The sequence below is a fragment of the Bombina bombina genome, chromosome 10, assembly GCF_027579735.1.
Source record: "Bombina bombina isolate aBomBom1 chromosome 10, aBomBom1.pri, whole genome shotgun sequence".
Classification (NCBI taxonomy): domain Eukaryota; kingdom Metazoa; phylum Chordata; class Amphibia; order Anura; family Bombinatoridae; genus Bombina; species Bombina bombina.
The window spans coordinates 96,413,299-96,439,567 of NC_069508.1; the positions used below are offsets into that span (position 1 = coordinate 96,413,299).

The window sequence follows — 26,269 nt, forward strand, 5'->3', positions numbered from 1 at the left end:
ATGTTTATAATTAGATTGAATGTCCACATTGAAAATTTCGAATGTAACATTTGATTTAACAAATACTATTCAGAAGTTCATGTGGTATGGAATTTAGTAACTTGATACATAATAGATACAAATATATCAATTTGAATGTTTCTATTTTGAATATTGCATAATTTGAATATACATTGAAGAAAGCATTAGAAATACTTTTACAAATATATCATTTTGAATTTTTCGAATTCAAATATTGCATAATTTTAATATTACATTTAAAGTTAGCATTAGAAGAGGGGGCGGAGTAAAGAGCTGAACTGGCAAAACGCATCTTAGGGAAGCTCCTGATCCACACTTAGTATATATGAGCCTTTTTTAGGTTCCTAAAGGGTAATTGTGATTCTTTGGTGATTATAACTATAAAAGACCTTTGAGGAGTACGACGGAGGCTTTCCAGGTTGTATCTTTAGCTTATGTTGTTCAGTCAAGCCAAGCGACCCTGTCTGACAGGCCGTGGGGTTTTAAGCTGCCTCACAATTCCCCCCCCAGGCAACTGGGTTACGAGTAGTCTGAATCAACTACACATACTTTTTGGAGATGGATGCCGACATACAGGGATCTGAAGATTCAATATGTGAGCTATTAAATGCACATTATGAGGACTTGAGACTACTAATAGCGCAGTGTTTTACAAAGTGTTCTTCCCCACATGGTCTCCAAGATGGCGACTGGGACTTAGAGGCCTCTACTGAATGAATGGGATCTCATTATGGGTTTCATATACCCCAGAATCACACTAGAAAAGTCAGAGTCTATAACTGTACCAGAACCGGAAGAAACTTTCTCACCTAACATTGTCGATGCTGTCATGCACAATGCTGTGAGCACACAAGTGCAGCCGCCTGACGAAGCAGTTGCAGGGGCTAGCATATTGGCAGAGATGGAAGTTGGGGATCCCACCCCTCCACTGGATAATGAGTACCCACTCAGAATTAGGTTCAGCTGGTCCGGTGGATGCCGTGACTGAGGACGACAAACCCTGTACCAAGTGGCGTGACAATCCGGGTAAGCTCACTTGGACTAGACCGCTGCTTACGTTAACCACACTGAGAGGAGCAGTGCAGAGTAAGACACACAAATCCTGCCGAAATACTATGAAACCGCTGTGGCCCGCTCTCTGTACACAGAAACAACCACCTCACTGTTTAGTGGGCGCTGCTTTCTCCTGGTTCACAAAGGTAGGAGTGGGTTAGACGTTGTAATATTTTCCCCCCAGAGATCAATTCATCCTCCACAAGTCTTCATTAACATTTATACCACAAAGGGACTCTTTCAAGGAACACTCTATGTGACGGCCTATTTTTTGTATAAATCTACAGTATTCAACTCTGCCGTTGCTGCTTTATTAGGCAGCTGACTTCCAATAGATGCTGCAAGGGTGGTTTTACTAATGATTGTCGGGGGTTTTGTATGCTTTCATTTATTTCTGTGCATAAGTATTTTTACGATTTGCATGACTGCACATATACTTATCTGAGATGAGCTGACTGTGAAGTGAATGGATCCACCCGGTAAAGTTATCTTCTTGCATTTTGATGCATATTGGACTTGGCAGACATTGTAGTATTTTGTGATGTTAAACGAATGTTTGTTGTATGTTCTTTTTTTTTTATTTTTCTATTAGCAGGTTTGTAGCGTGGATGCTCACTATTATATGCTACATTGACACTTGTGGACTATAAGTAATATACTTGCTCATATTAACACATTGTACGCTTCACCTAAAGGAGAGCCACTTACAATTGTCTATATGTATATGATAACTATCAAGTTATAACTCAACTAATGATATAGTTATTGTGACCTTATCCTCTTAATCTACATATGCTGTTGGCATTTATCGATGTCTGGCGGACATGATCGCTACAGCAAATCATGTCCGCCAGACTCATGATAAATCGGCCCCTTTGTCTTTATGTTGAAACCACATTAATATTTGCAATTTGTTATTAATGCAAAACTTTTAGGGAAACCAGTAATTTACATCTGTAAAAATAATGAAAATTGCTCCTTTTTATGCTATAGTTAGTTATATGTAATTGTTGTACCAGGTTGCTCTGGGAAGAATCACTGTCATTAAACAAATGTAGATCTAGTTTCTGTGTGCACCACTGTCTTGGGTCTATTACTGTATTTAATCAGCTGTAGAAAAAAAACTACCTTGTCAGCAGTAGTTCCTCTTCTTGTTGGCATGGAGCAGACTCAATCTTGAAATTTCTGTCCTTTGTGTCTATCTTTGCTGTAAATTTAGCTGGGGTAAATGTCCGTACTTTACCGTGAAATTCAATACCGCTCTGTATAAGGTGAGTGTTCACTCCCATCGTCGCCACAGCATGAACTGACACACTACAATTAAAATGAAATTAGGAATGTTCACACCATTATTAGAACGTTCATTAATGAGTGTTATTAATTCTTAGGATATTATTTTTTAATGTTACTTACTAAATGAGAAAAAATCATATAAAATTCTTAATGCGCATATTATAAATTGATATTATTAATAGGTAGAAAAAAAAATCTACTAACTATGTGCAGATTCTTACAGCAAATATTGTATTTTGCTTAGTACCAGTATCAGATATATTTTCTCACCTTGGAGCGATGTCAGCTTGAAGTTGTATGTTAGATTCCAGCAGCTGAGCTACACTTAAGTCTTTAGTTGGTGAAGGTGAAACTTTCATATTAACTATAAAATACAAATAGTGTATTTAGTAACATTCTAGAGAAACAAGGTAATGTTAATTTAAGAAAATATATATTTAAATAGAGTTGCTTAAAAGTACAATATATCCAGTAAAGAGCTGATAAGCATTATTTGTATTTAAATTTGCTTTAGAAACATCCTTTCAAATGGGCTGAGCTCTCTTTTTTAATTCCGCCAGGCTGCTGGAAGGTTAATAACTGTCTCTGCCTCTTTTATACATAGCTTTTCTATGGCCTGTGGTGCTGACATTTTCATTATAGATCATAGTTTCATCTTAGAAAAGCAGCATTTTTTTAAAATGACAAAATAAAGGAACTTGTAATTCACTGTAGCAGGTAAATTGATCATTGGCAGACAATTTTGCAATCTAATGTCACTTTAATTATACTTTTAAAATAGTAATGCAGATCCATTCTCTAGCTATAAAGTATATATTTCTTTAAGCATCGGTCTGTTTTTCTAGATATTTCAGTTATAATAATAAGCAATAATATATATATATATATATATATATATATATATATATATATATTATATATACAGTGTATAGTGACTTAGAAAGTCATTTGCATGATAAATTATACCTCAAACATACAAAACTAACATAAACATCTCTATTCTAATCATATCCAGTATTTTGTATATACATGCAGTCATAATTTGTATTTTATATCTGAATATTTCTTGCATGTAACTTTACAACAGATTCTCATTTAATAAGGGACATTATTACGCATCTTACCATTAGCAGCAGCATTAATCACAGCAGCTGTGTGTACACTGAATTCCATTGGGAGACCAACACAAGTGGGAATAATGTGTCGAACTTCTGCAGCCAAAAGTGGATGAGCCCATTGGCCAGCGACACCATTAAGGAGTTTATTCAACACATTTCTAATCGCGGAATGCCTGTCTGCTGGTTCATAAAGAGACTAGAGAAATACAGAAAACAGACATAAGAACAAAAAGGCCCTTTTAGATTGTCCATATTTCTATTTAAATTTTAGGCTTAGATCATCTTCCCTATAGCCTTATGCACATACCAGTTATTCTTACAATCGCTTACTGGTTGTGACCCCACCACTCCTGTAAAATAACCCTAAGCTTTCTATATTCTGACTTCAGATCATGACCCATTTTTGGTATTTCCCTCTTTATGAAAAATCATTCTACCCTAAATTTAATGAAACCCTTTAAGATAGCTGATCCTATATTTATCAAATCCCCTGATATATTTGAAGCTATCCATTATTTTTTTCCTTCTGTTCATATTGGGTCTTTCCTTATAAGCTTTGTTTTTTTAGACGATTGTACAAGCCATTCTTTAAAAATTTCTAGTCTAGTCTAGTCAAATTAAAGCTAAACCTAGGTAGGCTCATAAGCTAATTTCTAAGCACAGTGTTTTACAGATAGGGGGCACTAGTTTCTGTGTGCCATATAGATAACATTGTGCACACTCCCATGGAGTTACCTAGGAGTCATCACTGATTGGCTAAAAATGCAAGTCTGTCAAAAGAACATAAAAAAGATGGCAGTCTTCAGAGGCTTAGATAAAAAGTAATCACAGATGTAAAAAGTATATTAATATAACTGTGTTGGTTATGCAAAACTGGGGATTGGATAATAAAAAGTTACCCGCATTATTTCTTGGATGGTTTCTTTGCTGATTTGAGCGAATTGTATCTCTTGACCTAGCATCTTGAAGTTAGCTGAGATAAGGGGCTCATCAGAAGGCAATGATTTCCAGCCAGTAAGCTATGGAATAACCCAAATAAGATGGTTAAAATTAATATTTTATATGCATTTACTCTAGATTTTATTGAGTTACAATTAAACAAGATATCTTCTGAAATATAGGAGAATGATGGCTTATATATTATGGATGTGAAACATATTCACCTTACTCATGATTATATTTCATAAAATAATTCAAATAAAAATATGACTTTAAAACAATAAAAAAACACACCTTGTAATTCCAAGACTTTTCTGTAGCTTTGCAATACATTAAAGGGAGAGTAAACTCATTGATATTTTAATATAAAATGAGTAGTTATGTGTAATACAACAACTTTGCAACATATTTTAATTATTTATTTTGCTCCATTTTCATGTAATATAGCTTTGAAATTTGTGGATTTTCTAATTCTCAGAAACTGCTGACTTATCAAGGCTAACCATACTACATACCCTAAGGGGCTTTAACTGATAACATCCAAATAATAGTAACAAGCCAAAATGAGCTTGTTAGTGGTGTAGACAAGGTTAGCCACTGTCATTTTCAAAGTTAAATTATAGCAAAAGGAGGTAAAATAAAGAAGATCTCTCATTGTGTTTAACTTTGAGGTAATGCATTTAAAACATATCCCAAATATTACAACTGAGGCTCCATATGCTGTTTAATAAGCCACAAGAATAAGCTAGTTGTCTCAACCAATCAAAAGCATAATGTAACTTTTCCCCTCTGTTGATAAGACTATATATATATATACATAATGTTCTCTTATATATAATAGATGTGTGCATTGTTTTAAAGCAACAATAAGAATTAGATTTATTATAGCACTTACAGTTTTCACTACACGCATGATCTTTTTGCGCATGGGATAATCTGCAAATGGAATATTCTGTTTTCTTAAAGTTTCCTGGAGTCCTTCTGCCCGAACAGCAACCTATAAAAAAGTTACCAAGAAATTTAGTGTAAAATAAGATTATATTTAACAAAGGGGTAATAAATGCGTTATACATAGACATATAATATATACATATTGTCACTTATTTGTTGAAGAAATAAAATACCTCTACAAGGTCAGTCTCAGCACCAGCCGCAATTCCTCGGAGTTTAATGAGTATAAAGGTTGGGAACATTGTTTTTGGGCTGTTTATAATGTAAACATTTACAGCAGCTCCAGTCATCACATTGTCTACAGAAAGAAAATGCAAGAAATATTAATACCAATTAACAGATTAAAGGGCCATAATAGGTAAAAAAATGACCTGCTCTGATTCATTATTGCATGTCATTTTAAGACTATTGACCCTGCACTACCCTGAGTTTAACAACCTAAAAGGGGTTAAACGCAAAATAGAAGTACTTCTCAGGACCTGCAAAGCACTGCTGGTCTTGAGCGGAAATCCCACTGATTTATCAGCAGCACTAGTTGCACAACTCAAGTGCATGCTAATTGGATGAGTGTCTGTTTTCCACTCGGGAACAGCAGTGCTTTGCAGTACTCCTATTGATTGTTTAACCACTTTGTAGGGGTTATACACACAGTAGTCTAGGGTAAATATTCTTAAAAAATTAGAGCATATCATTATCGACTATTATGGCTCCTTAACTGCAAAACAACATCAAAGTAAGAATCAAAGCCAAACCAAGTATTTTATATATAATACATGGAGATAATTAAATGAAAGTTGAAATATGTTGAAAGTGATTAAATATTAGTGCAGAGGACCTCATGTGGCCCATGACTACCAGATGGGCATCCTAGATAATTGATGGAAATATTTTATATATGTCATTGATTCCAATTGCTCAAAAAGTTGAATAAGGGAAAACCAACAGACCAAGACATTACAATATGACATGAACATAGGTGACTAATTGTACATGACTTACAAATGAACTGCATGTGAAGTTGTGTTATGGTCTGTTGGTGGCGCTTGAAGACAAGTCTTATCTCTATTGCCATTGATGAGTTACAAATATTTGCAATCTAACAATGTCTCATGTGTAGGTTGCACATATAATTGTTTTATGACGTACCAGGTATTTGTTACTCACATTTAAAGGTATCTATATGAAGGGCTTTGCTGTAACGGAAGCCAAGCTTGTCAAGAGCTGGATTTAGCATTTTTAAAGCAATACTGCAAGCTGCAGCCCTGTAAATATAGAGAATGTTAACATAAAGTGTGACATTTCTACTTTTGTGAAAATGATTTTGTTATTGATGCTTATTATGACTTACAATGAATGAAGCTCTGGCAGTCTGCTCTTGGTCAATGCCTTCATATGAGAGTATGTGAAACTTGCAAGCTGCAAGTTAACTTTGCTTTCCTTCATTACTGTTTGAGCTACAGTTGTCACTATGGCGACTCCTGGTTTGGTCTCGAACAGAGCAATACAAGATACCATGCGCACCTCAGAATGGACGTTACGGTCCATAAAGATCTGGAGCAGAATTTCCTGAACCTAAAAACAAAACAATATTATAAATATAACACTTTCAAAACATTTTTAACAAAACAATACACATGTGAAAGATTTATAGACTGTAAATTAATATTGAGGAAAACTCTTATTATCATTAAAAAAATATTTTTTGTCATTAAAACTAGGCAAGGTCAAGAACCGTAATTGATGTCATGAACACTATGTAATGTTTTTTCATCTAATTTACTGGTATTCTAATTGTATTTGCACAAATTCTGTAGCTGCAATCCTTCAATACAGCAATCACCTTACTTTATTTTGTATATTGTATAAATGTTTTTACCAAAGTTCTAATACGTGTTGCTAATTGGAATATTATCAATATACTCATTTACTTTTCGTTGGTCTTGTTGGGCAATGTTTCTTAGAGCCATCACAGCATCAATCTGAATTCTAATAGGGAGTTGGGAAGCACCGGAGGAGAATCCTGGCAGGAATTTCTGAATACGTTTGATACTTTGAGGTTGTCCCGCATTTCCCATTGCCTTTAATGCAAGAGAGATGTCTTCTTCTCTGCCCTTGCTAGCAGCCTCAGCAGCTAAATCATGAAGAGGCTATAGAAGATAGATAGGAGCATAATATCAGTAAAGTGTGAGGTCTCTGAACTTACTGAGATACATAAGTTGTACATAATTAGCACGTACTTGGAGAGCCGCTTCTGGGCAAGATGAGGTTGTGGCACAATATTTGTAGACCATGGAACCATAGGCCAGCATTGCAGTCTTGTAGAGGAAAGGCTTGTTCTGTATCTTAGAATCCATTACCAAGTCCTATAAACCATTTAAACCAGTAAGTTAAGCCTGTGTTGATCTGAGAGGTGTAAACACCATTTATAGTTCACAGATTTAACTGTTTATAGACAATGTTAACCCATTAAAAGGATCTTTAAAGGGCTTAACACAAATAATGGTGATCATGAAGTCCTTATATAGAAATTGAATAATCTATCTTTATCCAATAAATGAGACCTACATATTGGTAAACAAGAAAAATGTAATATACTTTAATTTACAAAAATACATTTCTTTCTGGTAGTAAATAATAAAAAAAATGTTTGTTCTTCTTTTGAAGTTGACAATGATTTGTTTACATCTAAATTTACAGCTATAATGTGTTCTTGCCATATGGCAATTTGGTGGTTTACAATGTATTGGTTCCTTTCTTAGCAAAAAATGTATATGTCTTTCCCTTTTACAATTTGTTTGTTTGTTTGTTTGTTTTTTAATCTGCTCTTCTGGCATTAGGAGTGCACAGCTTTTGGAAGCAAGTCACCATTTTTAAATGGTCAAAAACATTCATTGTAAAAATGTTTATAGAAAATAACCCAGAGAATGAAATCCAGGTTAAGAAATAATAATAATAATATTAGTAATAGTGCAAGAATATTGCTAAAAGGAAACTGACTACTGACTAAATGTCAGCAGTTGTATTGCTCTTAGTAGAAGAATATTATATTGAAAGTCTTGCTATTACATCATACATTTTCTTTGGTGGATTTCTGTTTTTAGATACATATGTAATTTTTTTTAAGAAGGATTCATAATAATAGGAATTTATTATAGGTCTTACAGAAGCTTCTTGCAATGTACGTTGACTTGCACGTGAATGCAGCATAGCCATACTGATACACAAGGCAGCTTCCTGTTTGTTCAGATTTTGGTTATCTATATTCTGCTTGATGAACTTCAGAGAATCAGTAGATCCAATCAGTGGGATAGCATGTATCAACCAGTGCCTATATAAAAACACATGTATAATGGTTACAGATACAGTACACTATAGCATAAATATAAGGCAATTCTCCTGAGAAGCCAATTTGATGTTAAAATTACCTTAAAGGGGCACTGAACCCAAATTTTTTATTTTGTGATTCAGATAGAGCATGCCATTTTAAGCAACTTTCTAATTTACTCCTACTATCAAATTGTTTTTATACTCTTGGTATTTGAAAAGCAAGAATGTAAGTCTAGATGCCGGCCCATTTTTGGTGAACAACCTGGGTTGTCCATGCTGATTGGACAGCACCAATAAACAAGTGCTGTCCAAGGCTCTGAACCAACAATTGGCTGGCTCCTTAGCTTAGATGCCTTCTTTTTCAAATAAAGATAGCAAGAGAATGAAGAAAAATTGATAATAGGAGTTAATTAGAAAGTTGCTTAAAATTGCATACTCTATCTGAATCACAAAAGAAAAAATGTGGGTTCAGTGTCCCTTTAAATGGACATGGGACCCAACTGTTTTTCATTTATAATTAAAATATAGCGTACAATTTATTAAAAAAAAAGCAGCTTTCCATTTTTGTTCTGTTATCAAATTTACTGTGTGTTCTATTCAAAAGAAAAAAATAGTTTCATGTCCCTTTAATGCATGTATCTTGTATGCAAATTTGCTTTATGGTAAAAGTTATCTCTTTTTCAATAAGAAACCTCAAAGAAAAGTAAAAGCTGATTTTATTGATAATCACTAAATTCTGCTGATAAGCATCTCTTTAGTAAAACAACCTATTTCTTGCAAGAAATTCTATCTTGCAGTTATAAAATATTTTTGAGTAAAAATAAGTTAAAGGGCCATTATAGTCGAAGAGTGACATGCTTTAACCCATTAGAGCATGTCATTTAAAGACTAATGAACCTACCGCTCGTAGTAGTCTGGGGTTATCAGTCTTAAAATGAGATGCTCCTATGTGTAAGAGCATGAAAAATGTCATTTGTAATGGCTCTTTAAAGTGATATGAAACCCAAAAATGTTCTTTTGTGATTTAAACAGAGTATAGCATTTTAAACAAGTTTCCAATTTTCTTGTTTGAAAAGAAACCTAGGTAGGTGTATGGAGCACTAAATGGCAGGAAGTAGTGCTGTCATCTAAAGCAGTGTTTCTCAACCGTGGTCAAGTACCCCCCAACAGGCCAGGTTTTCATTATATTTGAACCAGAGCACAGGTGAAATAATCAGCTGATCAGTAACCATGGTTACTAAAATGCTCTCACACATCAGCTGATCATTTCACCTGTGCTCTAGTTCAGCTATAATGAAAACCTGGCCTATTAGGAGTATTTGAGGACTGCGGTTGAGAAACACTGATCTCTAAAGCTCTTGCAAATGGATAACATTCTTGCAAAACTGCTGCCATATAGTGGTCCAGACTCATTTACGCCTCGGAGCTTAAAATTTGAAAACAGAAGTAAATTAGAAAGTAGTTTAAAATCGCTGGCTGTATATGAATCACAAAAATGTAATGTTGACTTTATTGACAATTTAAGCAAACATATATTTAATAATATTCATAATTGCTGCTTTTATATGAAATGTAGTTTTTTCTATACAATAAGCCTAATATCTATAATACTGCTTTTGCGTGTTATTCATACAATAAATGTTTTATAAGGATAACTATACTGAAGAAAGGGTCATATAAAAATGATGAAACTGAAATACTTTTTAAAGCATATTTACATATCCATTACCTGTACTGAGGTCGGTCTGCATACTGCTTCCAAATAGTCTGAAGGCTTTCAGCACTTGCTGCTCGCAGAAGCTGAATCAGTTGCAGGTATTTGTCTGGAGCTTGTGATTGAACTTGTTGTTGGTTATTCTGCACCAAGTTCTGAAGTGTTTCTACAATCTAATAAAACAAAGGAAATATTAAAAGCAAAAAGTTTAATCAATGTATGTGTGTTATGTATAAAGTCTTATACCAAATCAAATAAACACATACCATGATACTACTGGTACTGTAACACCAGAGTCACATGCTTAATACTCTTGCAAAGTACTATCTTTCCAACATTACAGCATTTATCACTAATTTACTATTGTAATCTAGTACCTTAATCTATTACCTTCACCTCTCAATTCAGGTAAAAGACAGATGTGTTGTTTGCTATATCGTATGACTACTTATTTTCTAATCAAAAACATAAATACAAATTCTCTAAACAAAAACATAAATACAAACTCTCTAAACAAAAACATTTAATAAACCAATTAAATATACTTAAAAGTACAAGATTTAGAAATGTATCAGTTGGCTTACAACTTCAGACTAAGGGCCTAATATTTAAAACCTCCCCACTCAGGCTAGATATTCGAAGACGTCTCATCAGTATGGTGAGACCCTTAAAAGAAAAAAAGATTTTTATCTTGAGAATGTTTATCTTGCTATATTGTTTCTTTATGTGAAACAGAGACTCCTACATTACAATACAAGGTCTAAAAAATATCCCAAAATTGTATTTTATTTCTCTCCATGCCATCAAAGTTTTCAATATCAGGACCTAAGTCTCTACAGACATTAAAAATACATACAAATAAGCAATCAAAAATATTGCCATTTAACCTGAAGTTATATAGCTATGTTCTAGTAATTGACCTGTCCTGCATTTTATAGCAGAAACCCAAAGATGGACTAACAACTGTCTTATTTTTATTTTTTTATTTTACTAACAATGACATGACCAGTGTGCAGTTGCTGCTTTATTAAATATATTCATGAAAATGGCCTATAAATGTATATTTTTGTAATATAGAAATATTTAATGTATTTTAAAATAATGTTAATAAATAGGTGGGAAACCCTAATTTTATTGTGATAAGCCATACCTGTGATTCTGGGTTCTTGGTCTTCAATAGCTGAATTGGCATTTGATGGACTTCGGCACCAAATTGGTAGTTAAGACCACCACGATTTTCCAACTGCAGCTGTGCATCACTGCTTCGGCTAGCTTTAGTTTCCACCCATGTTAGTACTTGTCTGAAAGAGAAAATCCAATTAATTACCATAAGAGATCACCAAAAAATGACTTCTTCCAATGCTTGTCTTTTAATATGCCATTTTCAAGAAAATGGAATGACTTTATCCAGCAATAGCGTGGAATGTTTGTATCCCAATTACTGCTCAAACATGTTTATCCTAATCTATATTACTGGTTTCATTTAGTAATCATGCTGAGGAAAGCAGCCTCAACCTCAAAGATGCCTGCTCTTCTGAATACCACTGCTATACACATAAAAGAGTGACACAAATAGGGAGCAGTTAAATAAAGACAAAGTGGATTTAGAAAAAAAGGTGGTCTACCACCAGTTTTATACTGTATCTCTGATATTTAGCTTTGTAGTTAACAATGTTAGCACCCTTTAATGTTATGGTCTAGGACTATAAGTAGGTACAGTATACTTAAAGGTAAAACTGCATAAATAAAACAAAACATTTAAAGACTTCAATGATATGAATAAACAAAGTGAAATAAGATTGCTGGTATCTGGGGGCAAACTGAAGATAGAAGACTCACTATTAATGATAGGATTGGCCAGGGGCCATATTACATTCTGCTCACATTTATGCTAAAGGTAAAACCTCCAAATTAAATAAGATTATAATTAAATTTATGTTATAAATTATAGAACAATAGTTATTGTTAATAAATATAATTTATTAATTGTATTTACTACTCTAATTTGCAAGCTTTAAGACAAATATACTTGCATAATTACCTAATGAGATGAGCTTAACTGCATCTTCAATACAAATTTAGAAACGTCTGTTTTCTGTTTAGTGCCAACTAACCAATAAAAAAAGGCCCAGATGCTGCCTGCTGACTGTAGTCTGAGTTGCCCTGCTCTAGTGTATACATTATTTATTATTTGGTTATACATAAAAGTTCTTTGATAGGACTATACCTTGCTTTCATTACCGCAGCTCCATAAAGTTCATAAAATGGAGAGAACTGATAGACTTGCTGGGCTGTAGCTTCTACAATGAGGGCACCCTGTTCCTTCTCCTTTAGTTTGTATGTGTAGGTAGCTGATCCTCTTAAGTGCTTTGATTTCTGTGTAGAGAAATAGAATATAATGAATTCAGAGGATATTGAAATTATACATAGCCATTATTAAAAATGATAGTTTTCACAGTTACCTGTTGGCATGCTTTACAGGTTTCCAAGTAGACCATTCCGATGTTCTTTACTACTTTGTCTTCACAGTTGTTGAGATCTGTGGATTTAGTTACAATATATCTCTCTTGCCTTCTATCTTCCTGGATCACATATTTTGTGTGGCACACTCCGGTAACACCATTCTGAGAAACAGATTAGAAAATATTCATAGAAATGAATGTATTACATCTGTTTGAAAAATAAATAATTATATTTTGGTTTTATATCTAGGATTTAGCTAAATATAACACAAACCTCTTGCAGGTCATACACATCTTGAGATTTCTTGATTGTAACTTGAAGCATGTTTAGGATTCCCCTGTGAATATTGACCACAGTCTCTGAAACATCAGCATGAGCAAAGATCTCTCCCACACGGCCATTGGAGTACTGAAACCTCACAGGTTTTGTTAGTTGTTCAGCCAGAACCTGGGTCAGCTTAGAGGATCGAGTGAATGGATCTTTTGGCCATATTCCGTTGTACTCCTTTATTTCTGGAGATTGGATCTAAAAAATCAATGTGGAAACAGAAACATTACACAATAGTTTAATGTATAAATGTGTTCTCATTAGCAGTTCTAGTGGGTGGTTGGGAGGGCTATGTAATGCCACACTGTTGGGACACCACCAAATTTTAAAGGTATCACTAACTTTAATTTTTCAAGATAATCTACTTTTGTGCATTTCCTTTTCTCTCTCCAAGACACATAGAGAGGAACATTGGAGAATTGACGATTTATATAGGAAAGAAGGTATCATACCTTTCACCCTTGATATGGTACTTTACAGCAAATGTTGTTAGCACCCATAATCTTTAAGGTCTATAACACCCTTATGAGTTACTGCTGATGTACATTATAGGTCATGTGGCTGAACTAGAGCAGTTAGCTGTAGCAACTGCAAATGGGGGCTAATATAAGATTATTATTATAAATACCATTTTCTTTATGTCTATTTCTAATGATACTTGATAATATTGTAATAAAATCATATCACATTTGAAAAAACTAATGTTTGTTTCCTAGATTCATTAATACTAGAACTCCCATTCTAACATTAATAGTTCAATATTATTCATTGGAATCCATTCATTAAAGAATACAATTATAAGTGCATTTAAGTCGAAGACTCGATAGACAGGAATTAGTATTTTATCTACAGTCTTGGTTATTTACATTTTTTTTTATCAAAAAATATCTTTTAAAATAATATTTATTGTCAATACAAAATATATTTTCTGTGACCTGTCATGGCAATTTTTTCAAGAATATTCATTTTATACAGAAAATATTTAATTATGTTAACAAAATTAGCTGTATACCAATGTGAAATATACATTTAGCTTTTATTACCTTGAGAATGTAGGACCTCTGTGCATAGCCTCTGATTTCAGCTTTACAGTTCAGTTTAATTCCAGCCTTAGCCAAACCATTCTCTGGGAATCCAGTCAGAATAATTCCTTCATAATTGTACACATACGTCTTGCTCTCACTAAAGTACGGTTCTATAATTCATTGTAAGTAAGATATGAATTAGTTACAATATTCTGCTACCAATGTAAATTATCTTTCAAATTATTTTGTAGTCAACAAAAGAAGAAGACTGATCATACATATATGTGGTGTGTGTATTTTTCTTATACAAAATATAGATTTTATAAAATATCTCAAAAACTATTTTCATTACATATACAGTATTTTGTTTATGCATGCAAAAAATAAGTATTGAATAAAAAATAATGGTATCAAATATATTTGTTAATACTGGAATAATTAAGATAATCTAAATGTATCTTTGTCTATATATTTTTATATATTTACTTCTATTAAATTAATTATATCTAAAATAAAATATGCTTACCAATTCGAGATTTCTCGCTCACTGTAAGGAAAAATATATACATATTAGAATAATAATTAACATAAATATATATATTTCATGCTTTTAGTTTTTTTCAGACTGGTGGTCACATACCCGCTAAGGTGAGTAGAGCAGCTAGGATGATTCCCCTCATTGTGATGGTGAATGTAGACCCAAGATCAAAATGCTCTATTTATACTAGAGAAATCAGGAGCACGTGATTCTAGGAATGGTGAAGTCTGGTTAATAATCAATTATTTCCCAATTACATTTTTTTTTTTTTTTTTTTTAATTATCGATTTACAATAAGTACAAAGTACGTAATTAATTATTAAACAAAAGTAATTTGGCATTATACAATTTGTCTTAATGATAATAAATGTATTAAAACATTAATTAATGTATATTTTTTTATACTGGAAATCAATTACAAGATTAACAATTGTTGGCCAACTAAAAGGTCATGATAACTTTGTTCAGGTCAGCGTGACTGTATACCTCAGAATTTTATCTCTTTACCAGCCATTGCAAAAGATTGAGTAGAAAAAAAAGAACAGATCCAAAAGTCAGCAGTTTGTATCATCAAACAGGCAGCAGGTTAATTCAAAATGTTTTTTACAGTTTATTTTGTGGCCATTTATGATCATAATGGAATGATCCATGTTTGATTCTCAATTTTTATATATATTTAAATGGATACTTTGCATTAAGGGAATACCCCTGATGCTGCAGAGATTACTAACCATAATATATATATATATATATATATATATATATATATATATATATATATATATATATATATATATATATATATATATATATATATATATATATATTGTACATTATTAATTTTAAGTATGAAATATTGATTACCTTTTGAAAGAAAAATTACAAACATAAAATAGACCTTCATTAAATATGTGATTCAAAATAATATTGCAACAGATGAATCGTCCTATACTTTGAGGTAGATTATTTAAATCTCTCTAATAATCTAACAAGATCACACTGTCAATTGCATAATTCTAAATGAAAATTTTTACTCTGAGATTGTTGTATTTCACTTGCTTTTCTAGTGTTTAGTGATCTGGATATACAAATACTGCACAGTATTCTACTCAGTAAAATGTAATATGTATTATGCTTATATATGTATTTCATTTATTGTGTTTTATTCTATTTGTAATATTTTGTGTTATGTGAAGCTGTGAATTAACTTTTTTTTACAAACGCTATATACTACATATCTAGTAATTTCTAATATAGAATGAGTCTTAAATAATCAGGGGGTTAAATTATTTTCACTGAGCTGGTTCTAAGCATTTTACTTCTGGAAATCTAAGTCATGTAAATTTGCCTAAAAAACTCAATATTCTTATTAAATTGATAAAAAAAGCAATGTATACACAAGAAGCTGCAATATCCAGAAACTGATTTAACTGATTGAAAATTAAACAAATATGGCACTCTACTCTGAACAGACCATACTGACTATAGACATGCTTTTGTAGGATTAAAGGGACACTGAACCCAATTGTCTTCTTTTGTGATTCAGATAGAGCATGCAATTGTAAGCAACTTTCTAATTTACTCCTCATCAAATTTTCTTCATTCTCTTGGTATGTTTATTTGAAAAGCAAAAATGTAAGTTTAGATGCCAGCCCATTTTTGATGAACAACCTGGGTTGTTCTTGATGATTGGTGGATAAATCCACCCACCAATAAACAAGTGCTGTCCAGTGTCTTAACCAAAAATTGTCTGTCTCCTTAGATTAAATGCCTACTTTTTCAAATAAAGATAGTAAGAGAACGAAGAAAAATTGATAATAGGAGTAAATTAAATTAATTAAATTAATTAATTAATTTAATTAATTAAAGTTGCTTAAAATTGCACGCTCTGTCTGAATCATGAAAGAAAAAAATTGGGTTCAGTGTCCCTTTAAACAAAAACTTTTAAATAACTTTTTTTTTTCTTCAGCATCCCATCTGATAAACTACAGGATGGTCTGACATACGGCCAGATTACGAGATTAAAAGTTAGGATTGAGCGATAAGGGGTTTATCGGGGATGTTTTTTGTGCATCAGGTTTTTCGCTAATATTAAAAGTAAACGCAATCGTTTAAGTGCAATGGAAGTTAACACGCATCGGGTTAGTGCGAGAGCTCTGGTTAACTGTTTCAAGAAACAAAAAAGTATCACAAAACACGTAAAAAATATGTTACAAAGTACATTACACTCATAGTAACACCATCTAATAAAAAACATTAAGCAAAAAACATTGCACAAAAAAGTTATAAGTTCTCAAATATATGAGGTTTCAGGTGTTAGAAAAAAAGGCAGGCAAAGGGCTTTAAGATAGAGAGATACATATATATACATCTCTAAAGATATATATATATATATGTGTGTGTGTGTGTGTACATACTGTATGTCTATGTATTTATATGTGTATATATGTATTTACAGACATATATACACATAAAAATACATAGATACAATTGTACACATTTATAGACATATAAATAAGTGCATTGTAGCCCATTGCAGTTAAGTAGATTAAAACATGTAAAATCATATTTATTCAATATATTTTTAATAAAGCTTTTAACTACGTATTTACTGTAAATATTTCACGTTCCAAAATTCTTCACATAGGGGATTATGTTCTAAGTATTTATAAATAGATATTCCGATATATATCTCTATATAGCTATACCTATGCATAATCACACACATATATATATACAGTATATATATATATATATATATATATATATATATATATATATATATATATATATATATATATATATATATATATATATATATATATACATATATATTGCTCCAAAATACCCTCAGATATATGTAGAAATATGTATTTAGGAATACACAGAACATTTTCTGCACTTGATAATATGCAATCAGGTTTGCGCACAAGTAGGGTGTTAGTTTTTTCCCACTTTTTTGCCCCATTGACTTCTTTGGGGGAATAGGTTATCGCACCTGTGATATTGTAAGTTCAGGATTTTATGCATGTTTACTTTCAACTTGTAATACGAGCGCAACCCAACGTGCACAAAAAGCTTACTTCTAGCTCAGTTAACAATTGAGTGAGAGCATTAAGTAACTCTACACTTGTAATCTGCTCTGTATTGTTTAAGCTTTTTTCATTTTGCACTGGACCATATCACCACTAATAAGACAGGTACATGTAAAGTGTCTACAATTGAATGACACCTTTTCAGAGATATTTGATATAACACAAATGGTTTCTTTGTGATTGTGAAAATACAGGTTAAATTATTTTAAATTTGTCATTTTGGTACAATATATATCTATGCCTATATATATATATATATATATATATATATATATATATATATATATATATATATATATATATATATATATATATATATATATATATATATATATATTTAAAAATACATAGAACATTTTCTGCTATGTGCAGAACATTGGGATGGAAAATATTTACAGTAAATACACAGTTAAACACTTTATTAGAAATAAATATGCTTTAACATGTTTTCATCTACTTAACGACAAAGGGCTCCAATGCATATATATATATATATATATATATATATATATACATATATATATATATATATATATATATATATATATATATATATATATATATATATGTGTGTGTGTGTGTGATTACATGTGTATATATGTCTGTAATTATATATATATAATATATATACATATGTACATACCTCTCTCTCTCTCTCTCTCTCTCTGAGACCTCATATCTTTGAACCTTTATAATTTTTGTGTGCAATTTATTTTAATTTATTTTAATATTTTTTTTATCAGATGGTGTTATTATGAGTGTAACTATACTTTGTAATATATTTTTGATGTGTTTTGTGCAACTTTTATGTTTCTCAAACAGTTAACCAGAGCTCTGAAGTCGCGGGAAGGATTCTAGGGTAAACCGTGATTGCGCTCACATGATTGCATTTACTTTTCAATACGCTCGATGAACACGAACCTTCGCAATATACCCCACTATACCCGTTTGCGCTTCACTGGTAATCTAGCCCTTAATCATTTGTTTATTAAAAAAATTAATATTTCTGAAATCACACTTTTAATTCTGAAACATTTTCATACCAAGTAGGATTATCTAAATGTTAATTTATAATTAAAATGAAATGTTTGGACACTTTATGTAAATTATACAAATTATACAAAACAATGTAATATTATTAACTGTACATATATCATGAATTTCTATTATTGTTTTTCATTAATACTGAAGTATTAGCAGTCATATTTAAAGGGACAGTAAGGTCAAAAATAAACTTAAATTGATTGGATAGAACATTTTAAACAACAATCCAATTTACTTCTATTTTTAATTTTGTTTAATTCTCTTGGTATTCTTTGTTTCATGAGAGATCCTAGGTGAGCTCAGGAGCGTGCATGTGACTTTAGCCATCTGGCAGCAGTGTTTGCAACATTGTTTATAGCAATGTTATACATAGTTGCAAATACCTCTGTCATAGACTGCTATAAACTTGTGCATGCTCCTAAATTTTTATCAGGATGGCAAGAGAACAAAGCAAATTTAATAATAAAAGTAAACCAGAAAGCTGTTCAAAATTGCGTGCTCTTTTTGAATCATGAAAGTTTAATTTTGTCCCTTTAATTGATTAATTTTTGTCAGTGTACCTTGTTTCCATAAAGGGAAAATGTCCTTGACAAACTCCTATTTTTATAGTTTTGTTTGTTTTTGTGCTTTTAACTAGAATTTTCTGTTTAATTGTTTACTAATGATTAATTTTAAAGGGATTGGAATTTTTGAATTATTATTGAATTGAATTATGTAAATGTAACCTCATAAAACAGATGTAAATATGTTTAAATGACAATTGTGTACAAACCCCATCTTGCAGGATTGCTTTTTGAAGTTTTGCTGCAATTAATGATGTTCCATATTGCTAGTAGTTCTCATTTAATGTACGAGATATCATACATTGGGATTGGGAAATTAACCCCTTTGTGACCAGACCACTTTTCCATTTATTGACCGTCTGGGACCAGGGCAATTTTAGCATTTTTGCGGTGTTTGTGTTTAGCTGTACTTTTCCTCTTACTCATTTACTGTACCCACAGATATTATATAAAAAATGGAAAAAAACACACTTTTTCTAACTTTGACCCCCAAAATCGGTTACATATCTACAACCACCAAAAAACACCAATGCTAAATAGTTTCTAAATTTTGTCCTGAGTTTAGAAATACCCAATGTTTACACGTTCTTTGCTTTTTTTTTTAGAGTTATAGGGCAATAAATACAAGTAGCACTTTGCTATTTCCAATTTTTAATAGACAACTCAAAGTATTGATCTAGGCCCATTTTGGTATATTTCATGCCACCATTTTATCGCCAAATTAAAAAAAAAAAAAGTTCCCTTTTCCACAAACTTTTTCACAAACTTTAGGTTTCTCACTGAAATTATTTACAAACAGCTTGTGCAATTATGGCACAAATGGTTGTAAATGCTTCTTTGGGATCCCTTTTGTTCAGAAATAGCAGACATATATGGGTTTGGCATTGTTTTTTCATAATTAGAAGGCCGCAAAATGCCGCTGCGCACCACACTTGTATTATGCCCAGCAGTGAAGGGGTTAATTAGGTAGCTTATAGGGTTAATTTTAGCTGTAGTGTAGAGATCAGCCTCCCACCTGACACATACCACCCCCTGATCCCTCCCAAACAGCTATCTTCCATCCCCCACCCCACAATTGTCCCCGCTATCTTAAGTACTGGCAGAAAGTCTGCCAGTACTAAAATAAAAGGCTTTTTTTTTTTTAAAATATCTATTCAGCTATGATGGACCCCCCCTAAGCCCCCAACCTCCCTGATCCCCCCAAACAGCTCTCTAGCCGCCCCCCTGCTACCTATTTGCCGCCATCTTGGGTACTGGCCGCTGTCTGCCAGTACTCAATTTGCCCCCAAAAATGTGTTGTTGTTTTTTTTAAATGTAAAATTTAATATTTTCTGTAGTGTAGCTGCCCCCCACCCTTAATACCCCCTCGCCCTCCCAGATCCTTTCATGTTTATTTTTTTCCCCCTCCCTCTCCCTCCTTCCAATTCAATTACATTGGTGGCAGTGGTTGCTGCCCCACGCAGGCTCCCCCCCCACACGCTCCCGGCACCCGACGTGCACATTGCACATACAGGAACTGAATGCCGGGTAGCGATGGGCCGCCCACCCGCCTCCCTGCTAAGGCTCCCACCCACCAACGATCGGCACCATTGCTACCGGTGCAGAGAGGGCCACAGAGTGGCTCTCTTTGCATCAGTGTGTAAAAAAATGGTATTGCAGGATGCCTCAATATCGAGGCATCACTGCAATACCATAAAAGCGACTGGAAGCGATTAGGATTGCTTCCACCTCTTAAAACCCCAGAGGACGTGCCAGGAACGTCCTTGGTCACGAAGAGTATTTTTATGTAGGACGTTCCTGGCACATCCTCGGTCGTGAAGGGGGTTCAAGGGATACTGAGCCCAAATTTTTTCTTTCATGATTCAGATAGAGCATGCAATTTTAATCAACTTTCTAATTTACTCCTATTATCCTTTTTTATTTGTTCTCTTAGCATATTTAGACAAAACAAAGTTCCAGCAGAAGCCTCAGGGTTCTTTATTTGATCAACATGATAAAAGATTCACAGGAAACATGTGAGTGATCCCATGGCCACTAAAAGTCTGACCGGTTTCAGTCTTGCAGACCGTACTCATAGACTGAAAGCTGTCACCTGCAACAGCTATTTAAACATATACAGACTGTTCCTAATAGGATAAAACAAATTGGCTCAGTATTAACCCTATATTACATATAAAGAATTTAAGGTAAGCAGATTGGCATACTCTTATTCAAAGCTTTACAGTGATTTCAAATAGATATCTAGATATTAGAACAAATCAGGATAATATTCATCAATACCTACAGAGATAGTTACAAATCTATAGGTAGTGCAGTATTAATATCGTATGTACTATAACTTATAGACAGGGATAAATACATAAATTAAATTAATGGACTCTAATAAATACATGTTCATGGTAGGAATTACATGACATATACTGTATATAGGAGCAAACAAAATGCAATTAAGGAAAACAGTAATGTTCAAGCACAATCCTTTGCAAATAAAACACCCTATACTCCTAGAGTACAGGGTGTATATACTATGTATGTATATATATATATATATATATATATATATATGTAAACGTCTATCTTGGGTATCGAGAATCATAAAAAGAGCATAAGACAGCACAGAAAGGGCTACAATGTACAGCACCAAGATGTACACATTACTGCAAAATGATTAACACATACCCAGGTATACTTAAAGTTATATCTGCGCACAATCAAAACAAACATTAAGAATATAGGCATATATATACATATTATTACACCTTAGCATATAGAGATACATATATACTTATTTTGGCTCCTAAGCATAAAGGAAGGCTCATAGGTAAGAATAGTGATTACTATAAAGGAATTACCAGGAGGTAACTGGGGATATACACTATTTCTGCCAAAAGTTGATGATGTCAAACTCAGAGTTGAAGCCCTGCGGCACCAAACTCTTGAGTTTGAAAATCCAATAGGTCTGCCTACAAAGTATAGGGAATTTATTCTCCCCGTTTTGAAAATCTCAAAATTTGCTTGATTGCTTGCCACCTAAAAGTGTTAACATTTTTTTGATGTTTCTCAATGAAGTGTCTAGATAGGGCAGAACATGCTCTTTTTGTCTTGCTTGAAGCCGGGGGAGTAAAGATTAGATGCACATAGTCAATGTGGATACGTGGTCCATACGCTGATCCCTGCTTTTTAGTGCAGTAGACTGGGTAGTTTGTTGTTTTGCCTCCCCACAGTGAGCGGTGGTGATTAGCAAAGGACTAATTCCCTGAGTCTGCATGTCAGACCTCTGGTACACAAGTGAAGATTTACATCTGTATATTACCAGTTTTCTAGTGCGTCTTTTGAAGTCTCACCCGGCATATTTGGCATTACTCCACCTGACGCTAGTCTGTTATGGCTATCTAGCACCGTTAAATATTTTCTCACATTTCTCTATTTTCCTCCCCATATTTGTGGTGCTTCAAATGTGAACTTTATCTTTATTGCTTTTTCCTTAGGCTGTGTGTGTTATTGATCTATTTGTTCTCAATAGTAAATATGGAGGTCATGGACACTATACACTCTTTTAAGGAAATTGACAAAGATAATCTGGATATATTGGATTTGGAGGATGTATTTAACTGTGACTCTCCCAGAACAAAGTTGGGAGATTTATTTCAGTACTTTGAATACCTTAAATTTAAAGAACAGAAATTGAAGTGGGATAAATGGATTCTATCTAAATATTTAGCGTTAAAGATGATTCCCAGGGGCCTGAGACTAAATAAAATTTCCATCCTATGACATAAAGGAGCAGTCATTTATTGATTGTTGGAACCAGGCCCTGACGGAATGTTCTTTAACACTTATGTCCCTACTTATAGGGTATAAGGAAACCTCGTTATGTCATATAAAAGTTAAGATTGCTAACATCCAATTGGATAGGAACAGGTTTAGCCAATGTGAAGTTTACTCTAAGTTTGACCAGATTTTTGAAAAAAACTATGGAAGAGTCAAAGAGATTAGTCATTCAAATAAAATACTCTAAGTTTCTGAGGAATCAGAAAGATTACTCCCTTGGGGTAGTCTATGTTTGGTGTTGCCGCCAGAGGAATAAATCTTGGTTTAATCAGGATGATCCTGATAAGCCACATGGCAATAAGCATAAAAGCCGGAGATACCCCAACAGGAGAAACAATCAGTCTAAACAAGAAGGTACAACTGACCCAAGTAAAAAGGTGACTTTCTCTGACTCTGAAATTGAAAATATAGATGAGGAGAGATTTGCCTCTGAGTTTTGAGGGAGCCTATGGTGAGGAGGGGACCTCAGAGGGAGATAAAGTACAAAATGATGCAGGGCCTACATTACGCTCTGGTAGTGCCAATAAGGGTATCCTGAAAGGCCGTAATACACAGGGGGCAAGACCTAAGACCAACAGGCCTAATCTGTACATGGAATCAATAGTACCCACAAATTCTAAGTGCAAAACACCCCAAAACCAACAACAGAAATAAAATACTAACATGCAGGTGTTTCACAGGCCCCCCAAACAATTTCTGGGAGGGGGGGAAACTATAGGGAATATGGAGGAGGGGGGTGCCGACCAACCAAGGTACACTCTGAGAAAGAAAAATATGAAAACAAAGAAGTACCAATGAATATGGTTATAAATATTTCTATACATACTTATATACATATGACGGAAATGGAGCATAGACTTTTGAATTATGGATTAGCGTTTGTTCCATCTAGAAAGTTTGACCTATTTCAGACTATAATCGATGTAAATAAGTTGATCAGAGACTTGACACTTATATTTTTTTTTTTTCAGAAGGAGATGCTCTAGAACTAAATGAGTTGACATTGCCTGTAAAGGGAGTTGAAACCCATGGTAACTTGGCATTTGAGGATAGGTGTGCCCTGGTGGCTTTGGAGGAGCTTCATAATGAAGGTCGGGAGACAGATTACTCTCAGGTCAATAGCACTAAACCTAAGATTAGAACTAAGTCAGCCTTCTATCCACTTCAAGCGAGGGGGAAGGCCCTAGAGGTTTTTCATTCTCGGGTTGTAGAGGACCTCACTGACCTTTCTGAGACAATTGAAGGAGACCCCAATAACTTGTCTGTAAGGGAACAGGAGGCGTTGGTCAGCCTCCAAAATAATGAGCAGATGCCCGTCAATAGAGATTCCCTATTCAATTCCTGGACCTTGAAAAATGCTGTATCAACAACCCGTTTAGGGTATCCTCTTTTGATTATCTGATCTTTTAGGTTCCTGTTCTCTTCACAAAAAACTCCATCCAGTGTACATAGTCTAGTCAATACGGATTTGTGGTTCGTAGTGGATTTAGCCCAGCTTACACCATACACTGATCCCTGCTTTTTAGTGCACTGGACTGGGTAATTGGTTGTTTTGCCTCCCTACAGTGTTAGTAGCAGATCGAGCAGTGGCGATTAGCGAAGGGCTAGTTCCCTGATTCTGCATGTCAGACCACTGGTACACAAGGGAAGATTTATATCTGTATATTACCAGTTTTCTAGTGCATTTTTTGAAGTCTCACCCGGCATATTTGGCAGTACTCCTTATGGTATCCACCTGACAAAAATCTGTTATGGCTATCTAGCACCACTAAATATTTTCTCACATTTCTCTTTTAGCATCTTTACTTGAAAAAGCAGGAATGTAAGCTTGAGATAGAGCTTGCTGATTGGGGGCTACATTTAGCCCCCAATCAGCAAAAGCTATCCAGGGTTCTGAACCAAAAATGGGCCGGCTTGTAAGCTTACATTTCTTACATTCTTGCTTTTTCAAATAAAGATACCAAGAGAACAAAGAAATGGATAATAGGAGTAAATTAGAAAGTTGCTTAAAATTGCATGCTCTGTCTGAATCATGAAAGAAAAAATGTAGGTTCAGTATCCCTTTAACATAATTACATATGTTAATGGAAGGTACGTGAAGTAACAAAATGATAGAAAATATATATGAAGTGAATATCAATGGAATTAAAAAATGATTTCACCTTTACAACAAGGTTCATGAGCAGCCTCACAAGCTTCTATGATCCTAGCATATTTAGTTTTTAATTGAGTTTATTATATATTATTTAGTGATGGTGCTCACACTACATTCATTTTACAACTAGGATTGTCTGGGTTATATCATAGACACAAAATGGTTAAAATGGTGAATTTGTTAGTACAGCTAAAAATCATCATAATGTACAATGATATTTCCATTTTTGAATAGTGCAACAAAAAAAAGGTCAACTGATCAAAGAGATAAAAGACTGTAGCATAAAGTTCTTAAATTCTCAGTATTATTCAAACAATACATCATTATTAATGTCATGTTTATGCCAGAACGTGTTTAGGTCATCATTCAAAGACAGTCTGACCCAGGTCATTAGGACACTAGATAATTTGTCCTGGCTATTAAATGTAGAGACTTCAGTGCTAATTGTCAACACATGATTGCCATTGTTTGCCTATTGATAAAAAATGTGCTTTACAAATAGATTGATGTTCCAAAATATAAAAGTATTGATAAAGTACTCCTCAAATATGTATATATATATATATATATATATATATATATATATATATATATATATATATACACAGTATATACAGTATATATACAGTATATGTGTGTTTGTGTGTGTAGGAAGACTTAGGCCTAGATTTAGAGTTTGGCGGTAGCCGTGAAAACCAGCGTTAGAGGCTCCTAACGCTGGTTTTAGGCTACCGCCGGTATTTGGAGTCATTAAAAAAAGGGTCTAACGCTCACTTTTCAGCCCCGACTTTTCCATACCGCAGATCCCCTTA

The 26,269-nt window shown here is 33.5% G+C and overlaps 1 protein-coding gene across 1 annotated transcript in view; it reads right to left on the reverse strand.

The window, feature by feature from the left end:
* The window catches only part of LOC128640823 (vitellogenin-A2), a 34,818-nt gene extending 19,903 nt beyond the window's left edge, over nt 1-14,915 (reverse strand). Inside the window, exons 1-19 of the mRNA XM_053693247.1 lie at nt 14,872-14,915; nt 14,758-14,778; nt 14,250-14,401; nt 13,153-13,404; nt 12,879-13,040; nt 12,644-12,792; nt 11,567-11,717; nt 10,432-10,589; nt 8,538-8,703; nt 7,613-7,738; nt 7,304-7,522; nt 6,724-6,947; nt 6,540-6,637; nt 5,549-5,673; nt 5,320-5,421; nt 4,385-4,504; nt 3,492-3,681; nt 2,638-2,731; nt 2,203-2,388 (exon numbers count right to left, since the gene is read on the reverse strand). Coding sequence (XP_053549222.1) covers nt 2,203-2,388; nt 2,638-2,731; nt 3,492-3,681; nt 4,385-4,504; nt 5,320-5,421; nt 5,549-5,673; nt 6,540-6,637; nt 6,724-6,947; nt 7,304-7,522; nt 7,613-7,738; nt 8,538-8,703; nt 10,432-10,589; nt 11,567-11,717; nt 12,644-12,792; nt 12,879-13,040; nt 13,153-13,404; nt 14,250-14,401; nt 14,758-14,778; nt 14,872-14,911 — 2,735 coding nt within the window. The 5' untranslated portion in view covers nt 14,912-14,915. The remainder of the gene's footprint in view (nt 1-2,202; nt 2,389-2,637; nt 2,732-3,491; nt 3,682-4,384; nt 4,505-5,319; nt 5,422-5,548; nt 5,674-6,539; nt 6,638-6,723; nt 6,948-7,303; nt 7,523-7,612; nt 7,739-8,537; nt 8,704-10,431; nt 10,590-11,566; nt 11,718-12,643; nt 12,793-12,878; nt 13,041-13,152; nt 13,405-14,249; nt 14,402-14,757; nt 14,779-14,871) is intronic.
* Between the last annotated feature and the right edge of the window lie 11,354 nt (nt 14,916-26,269).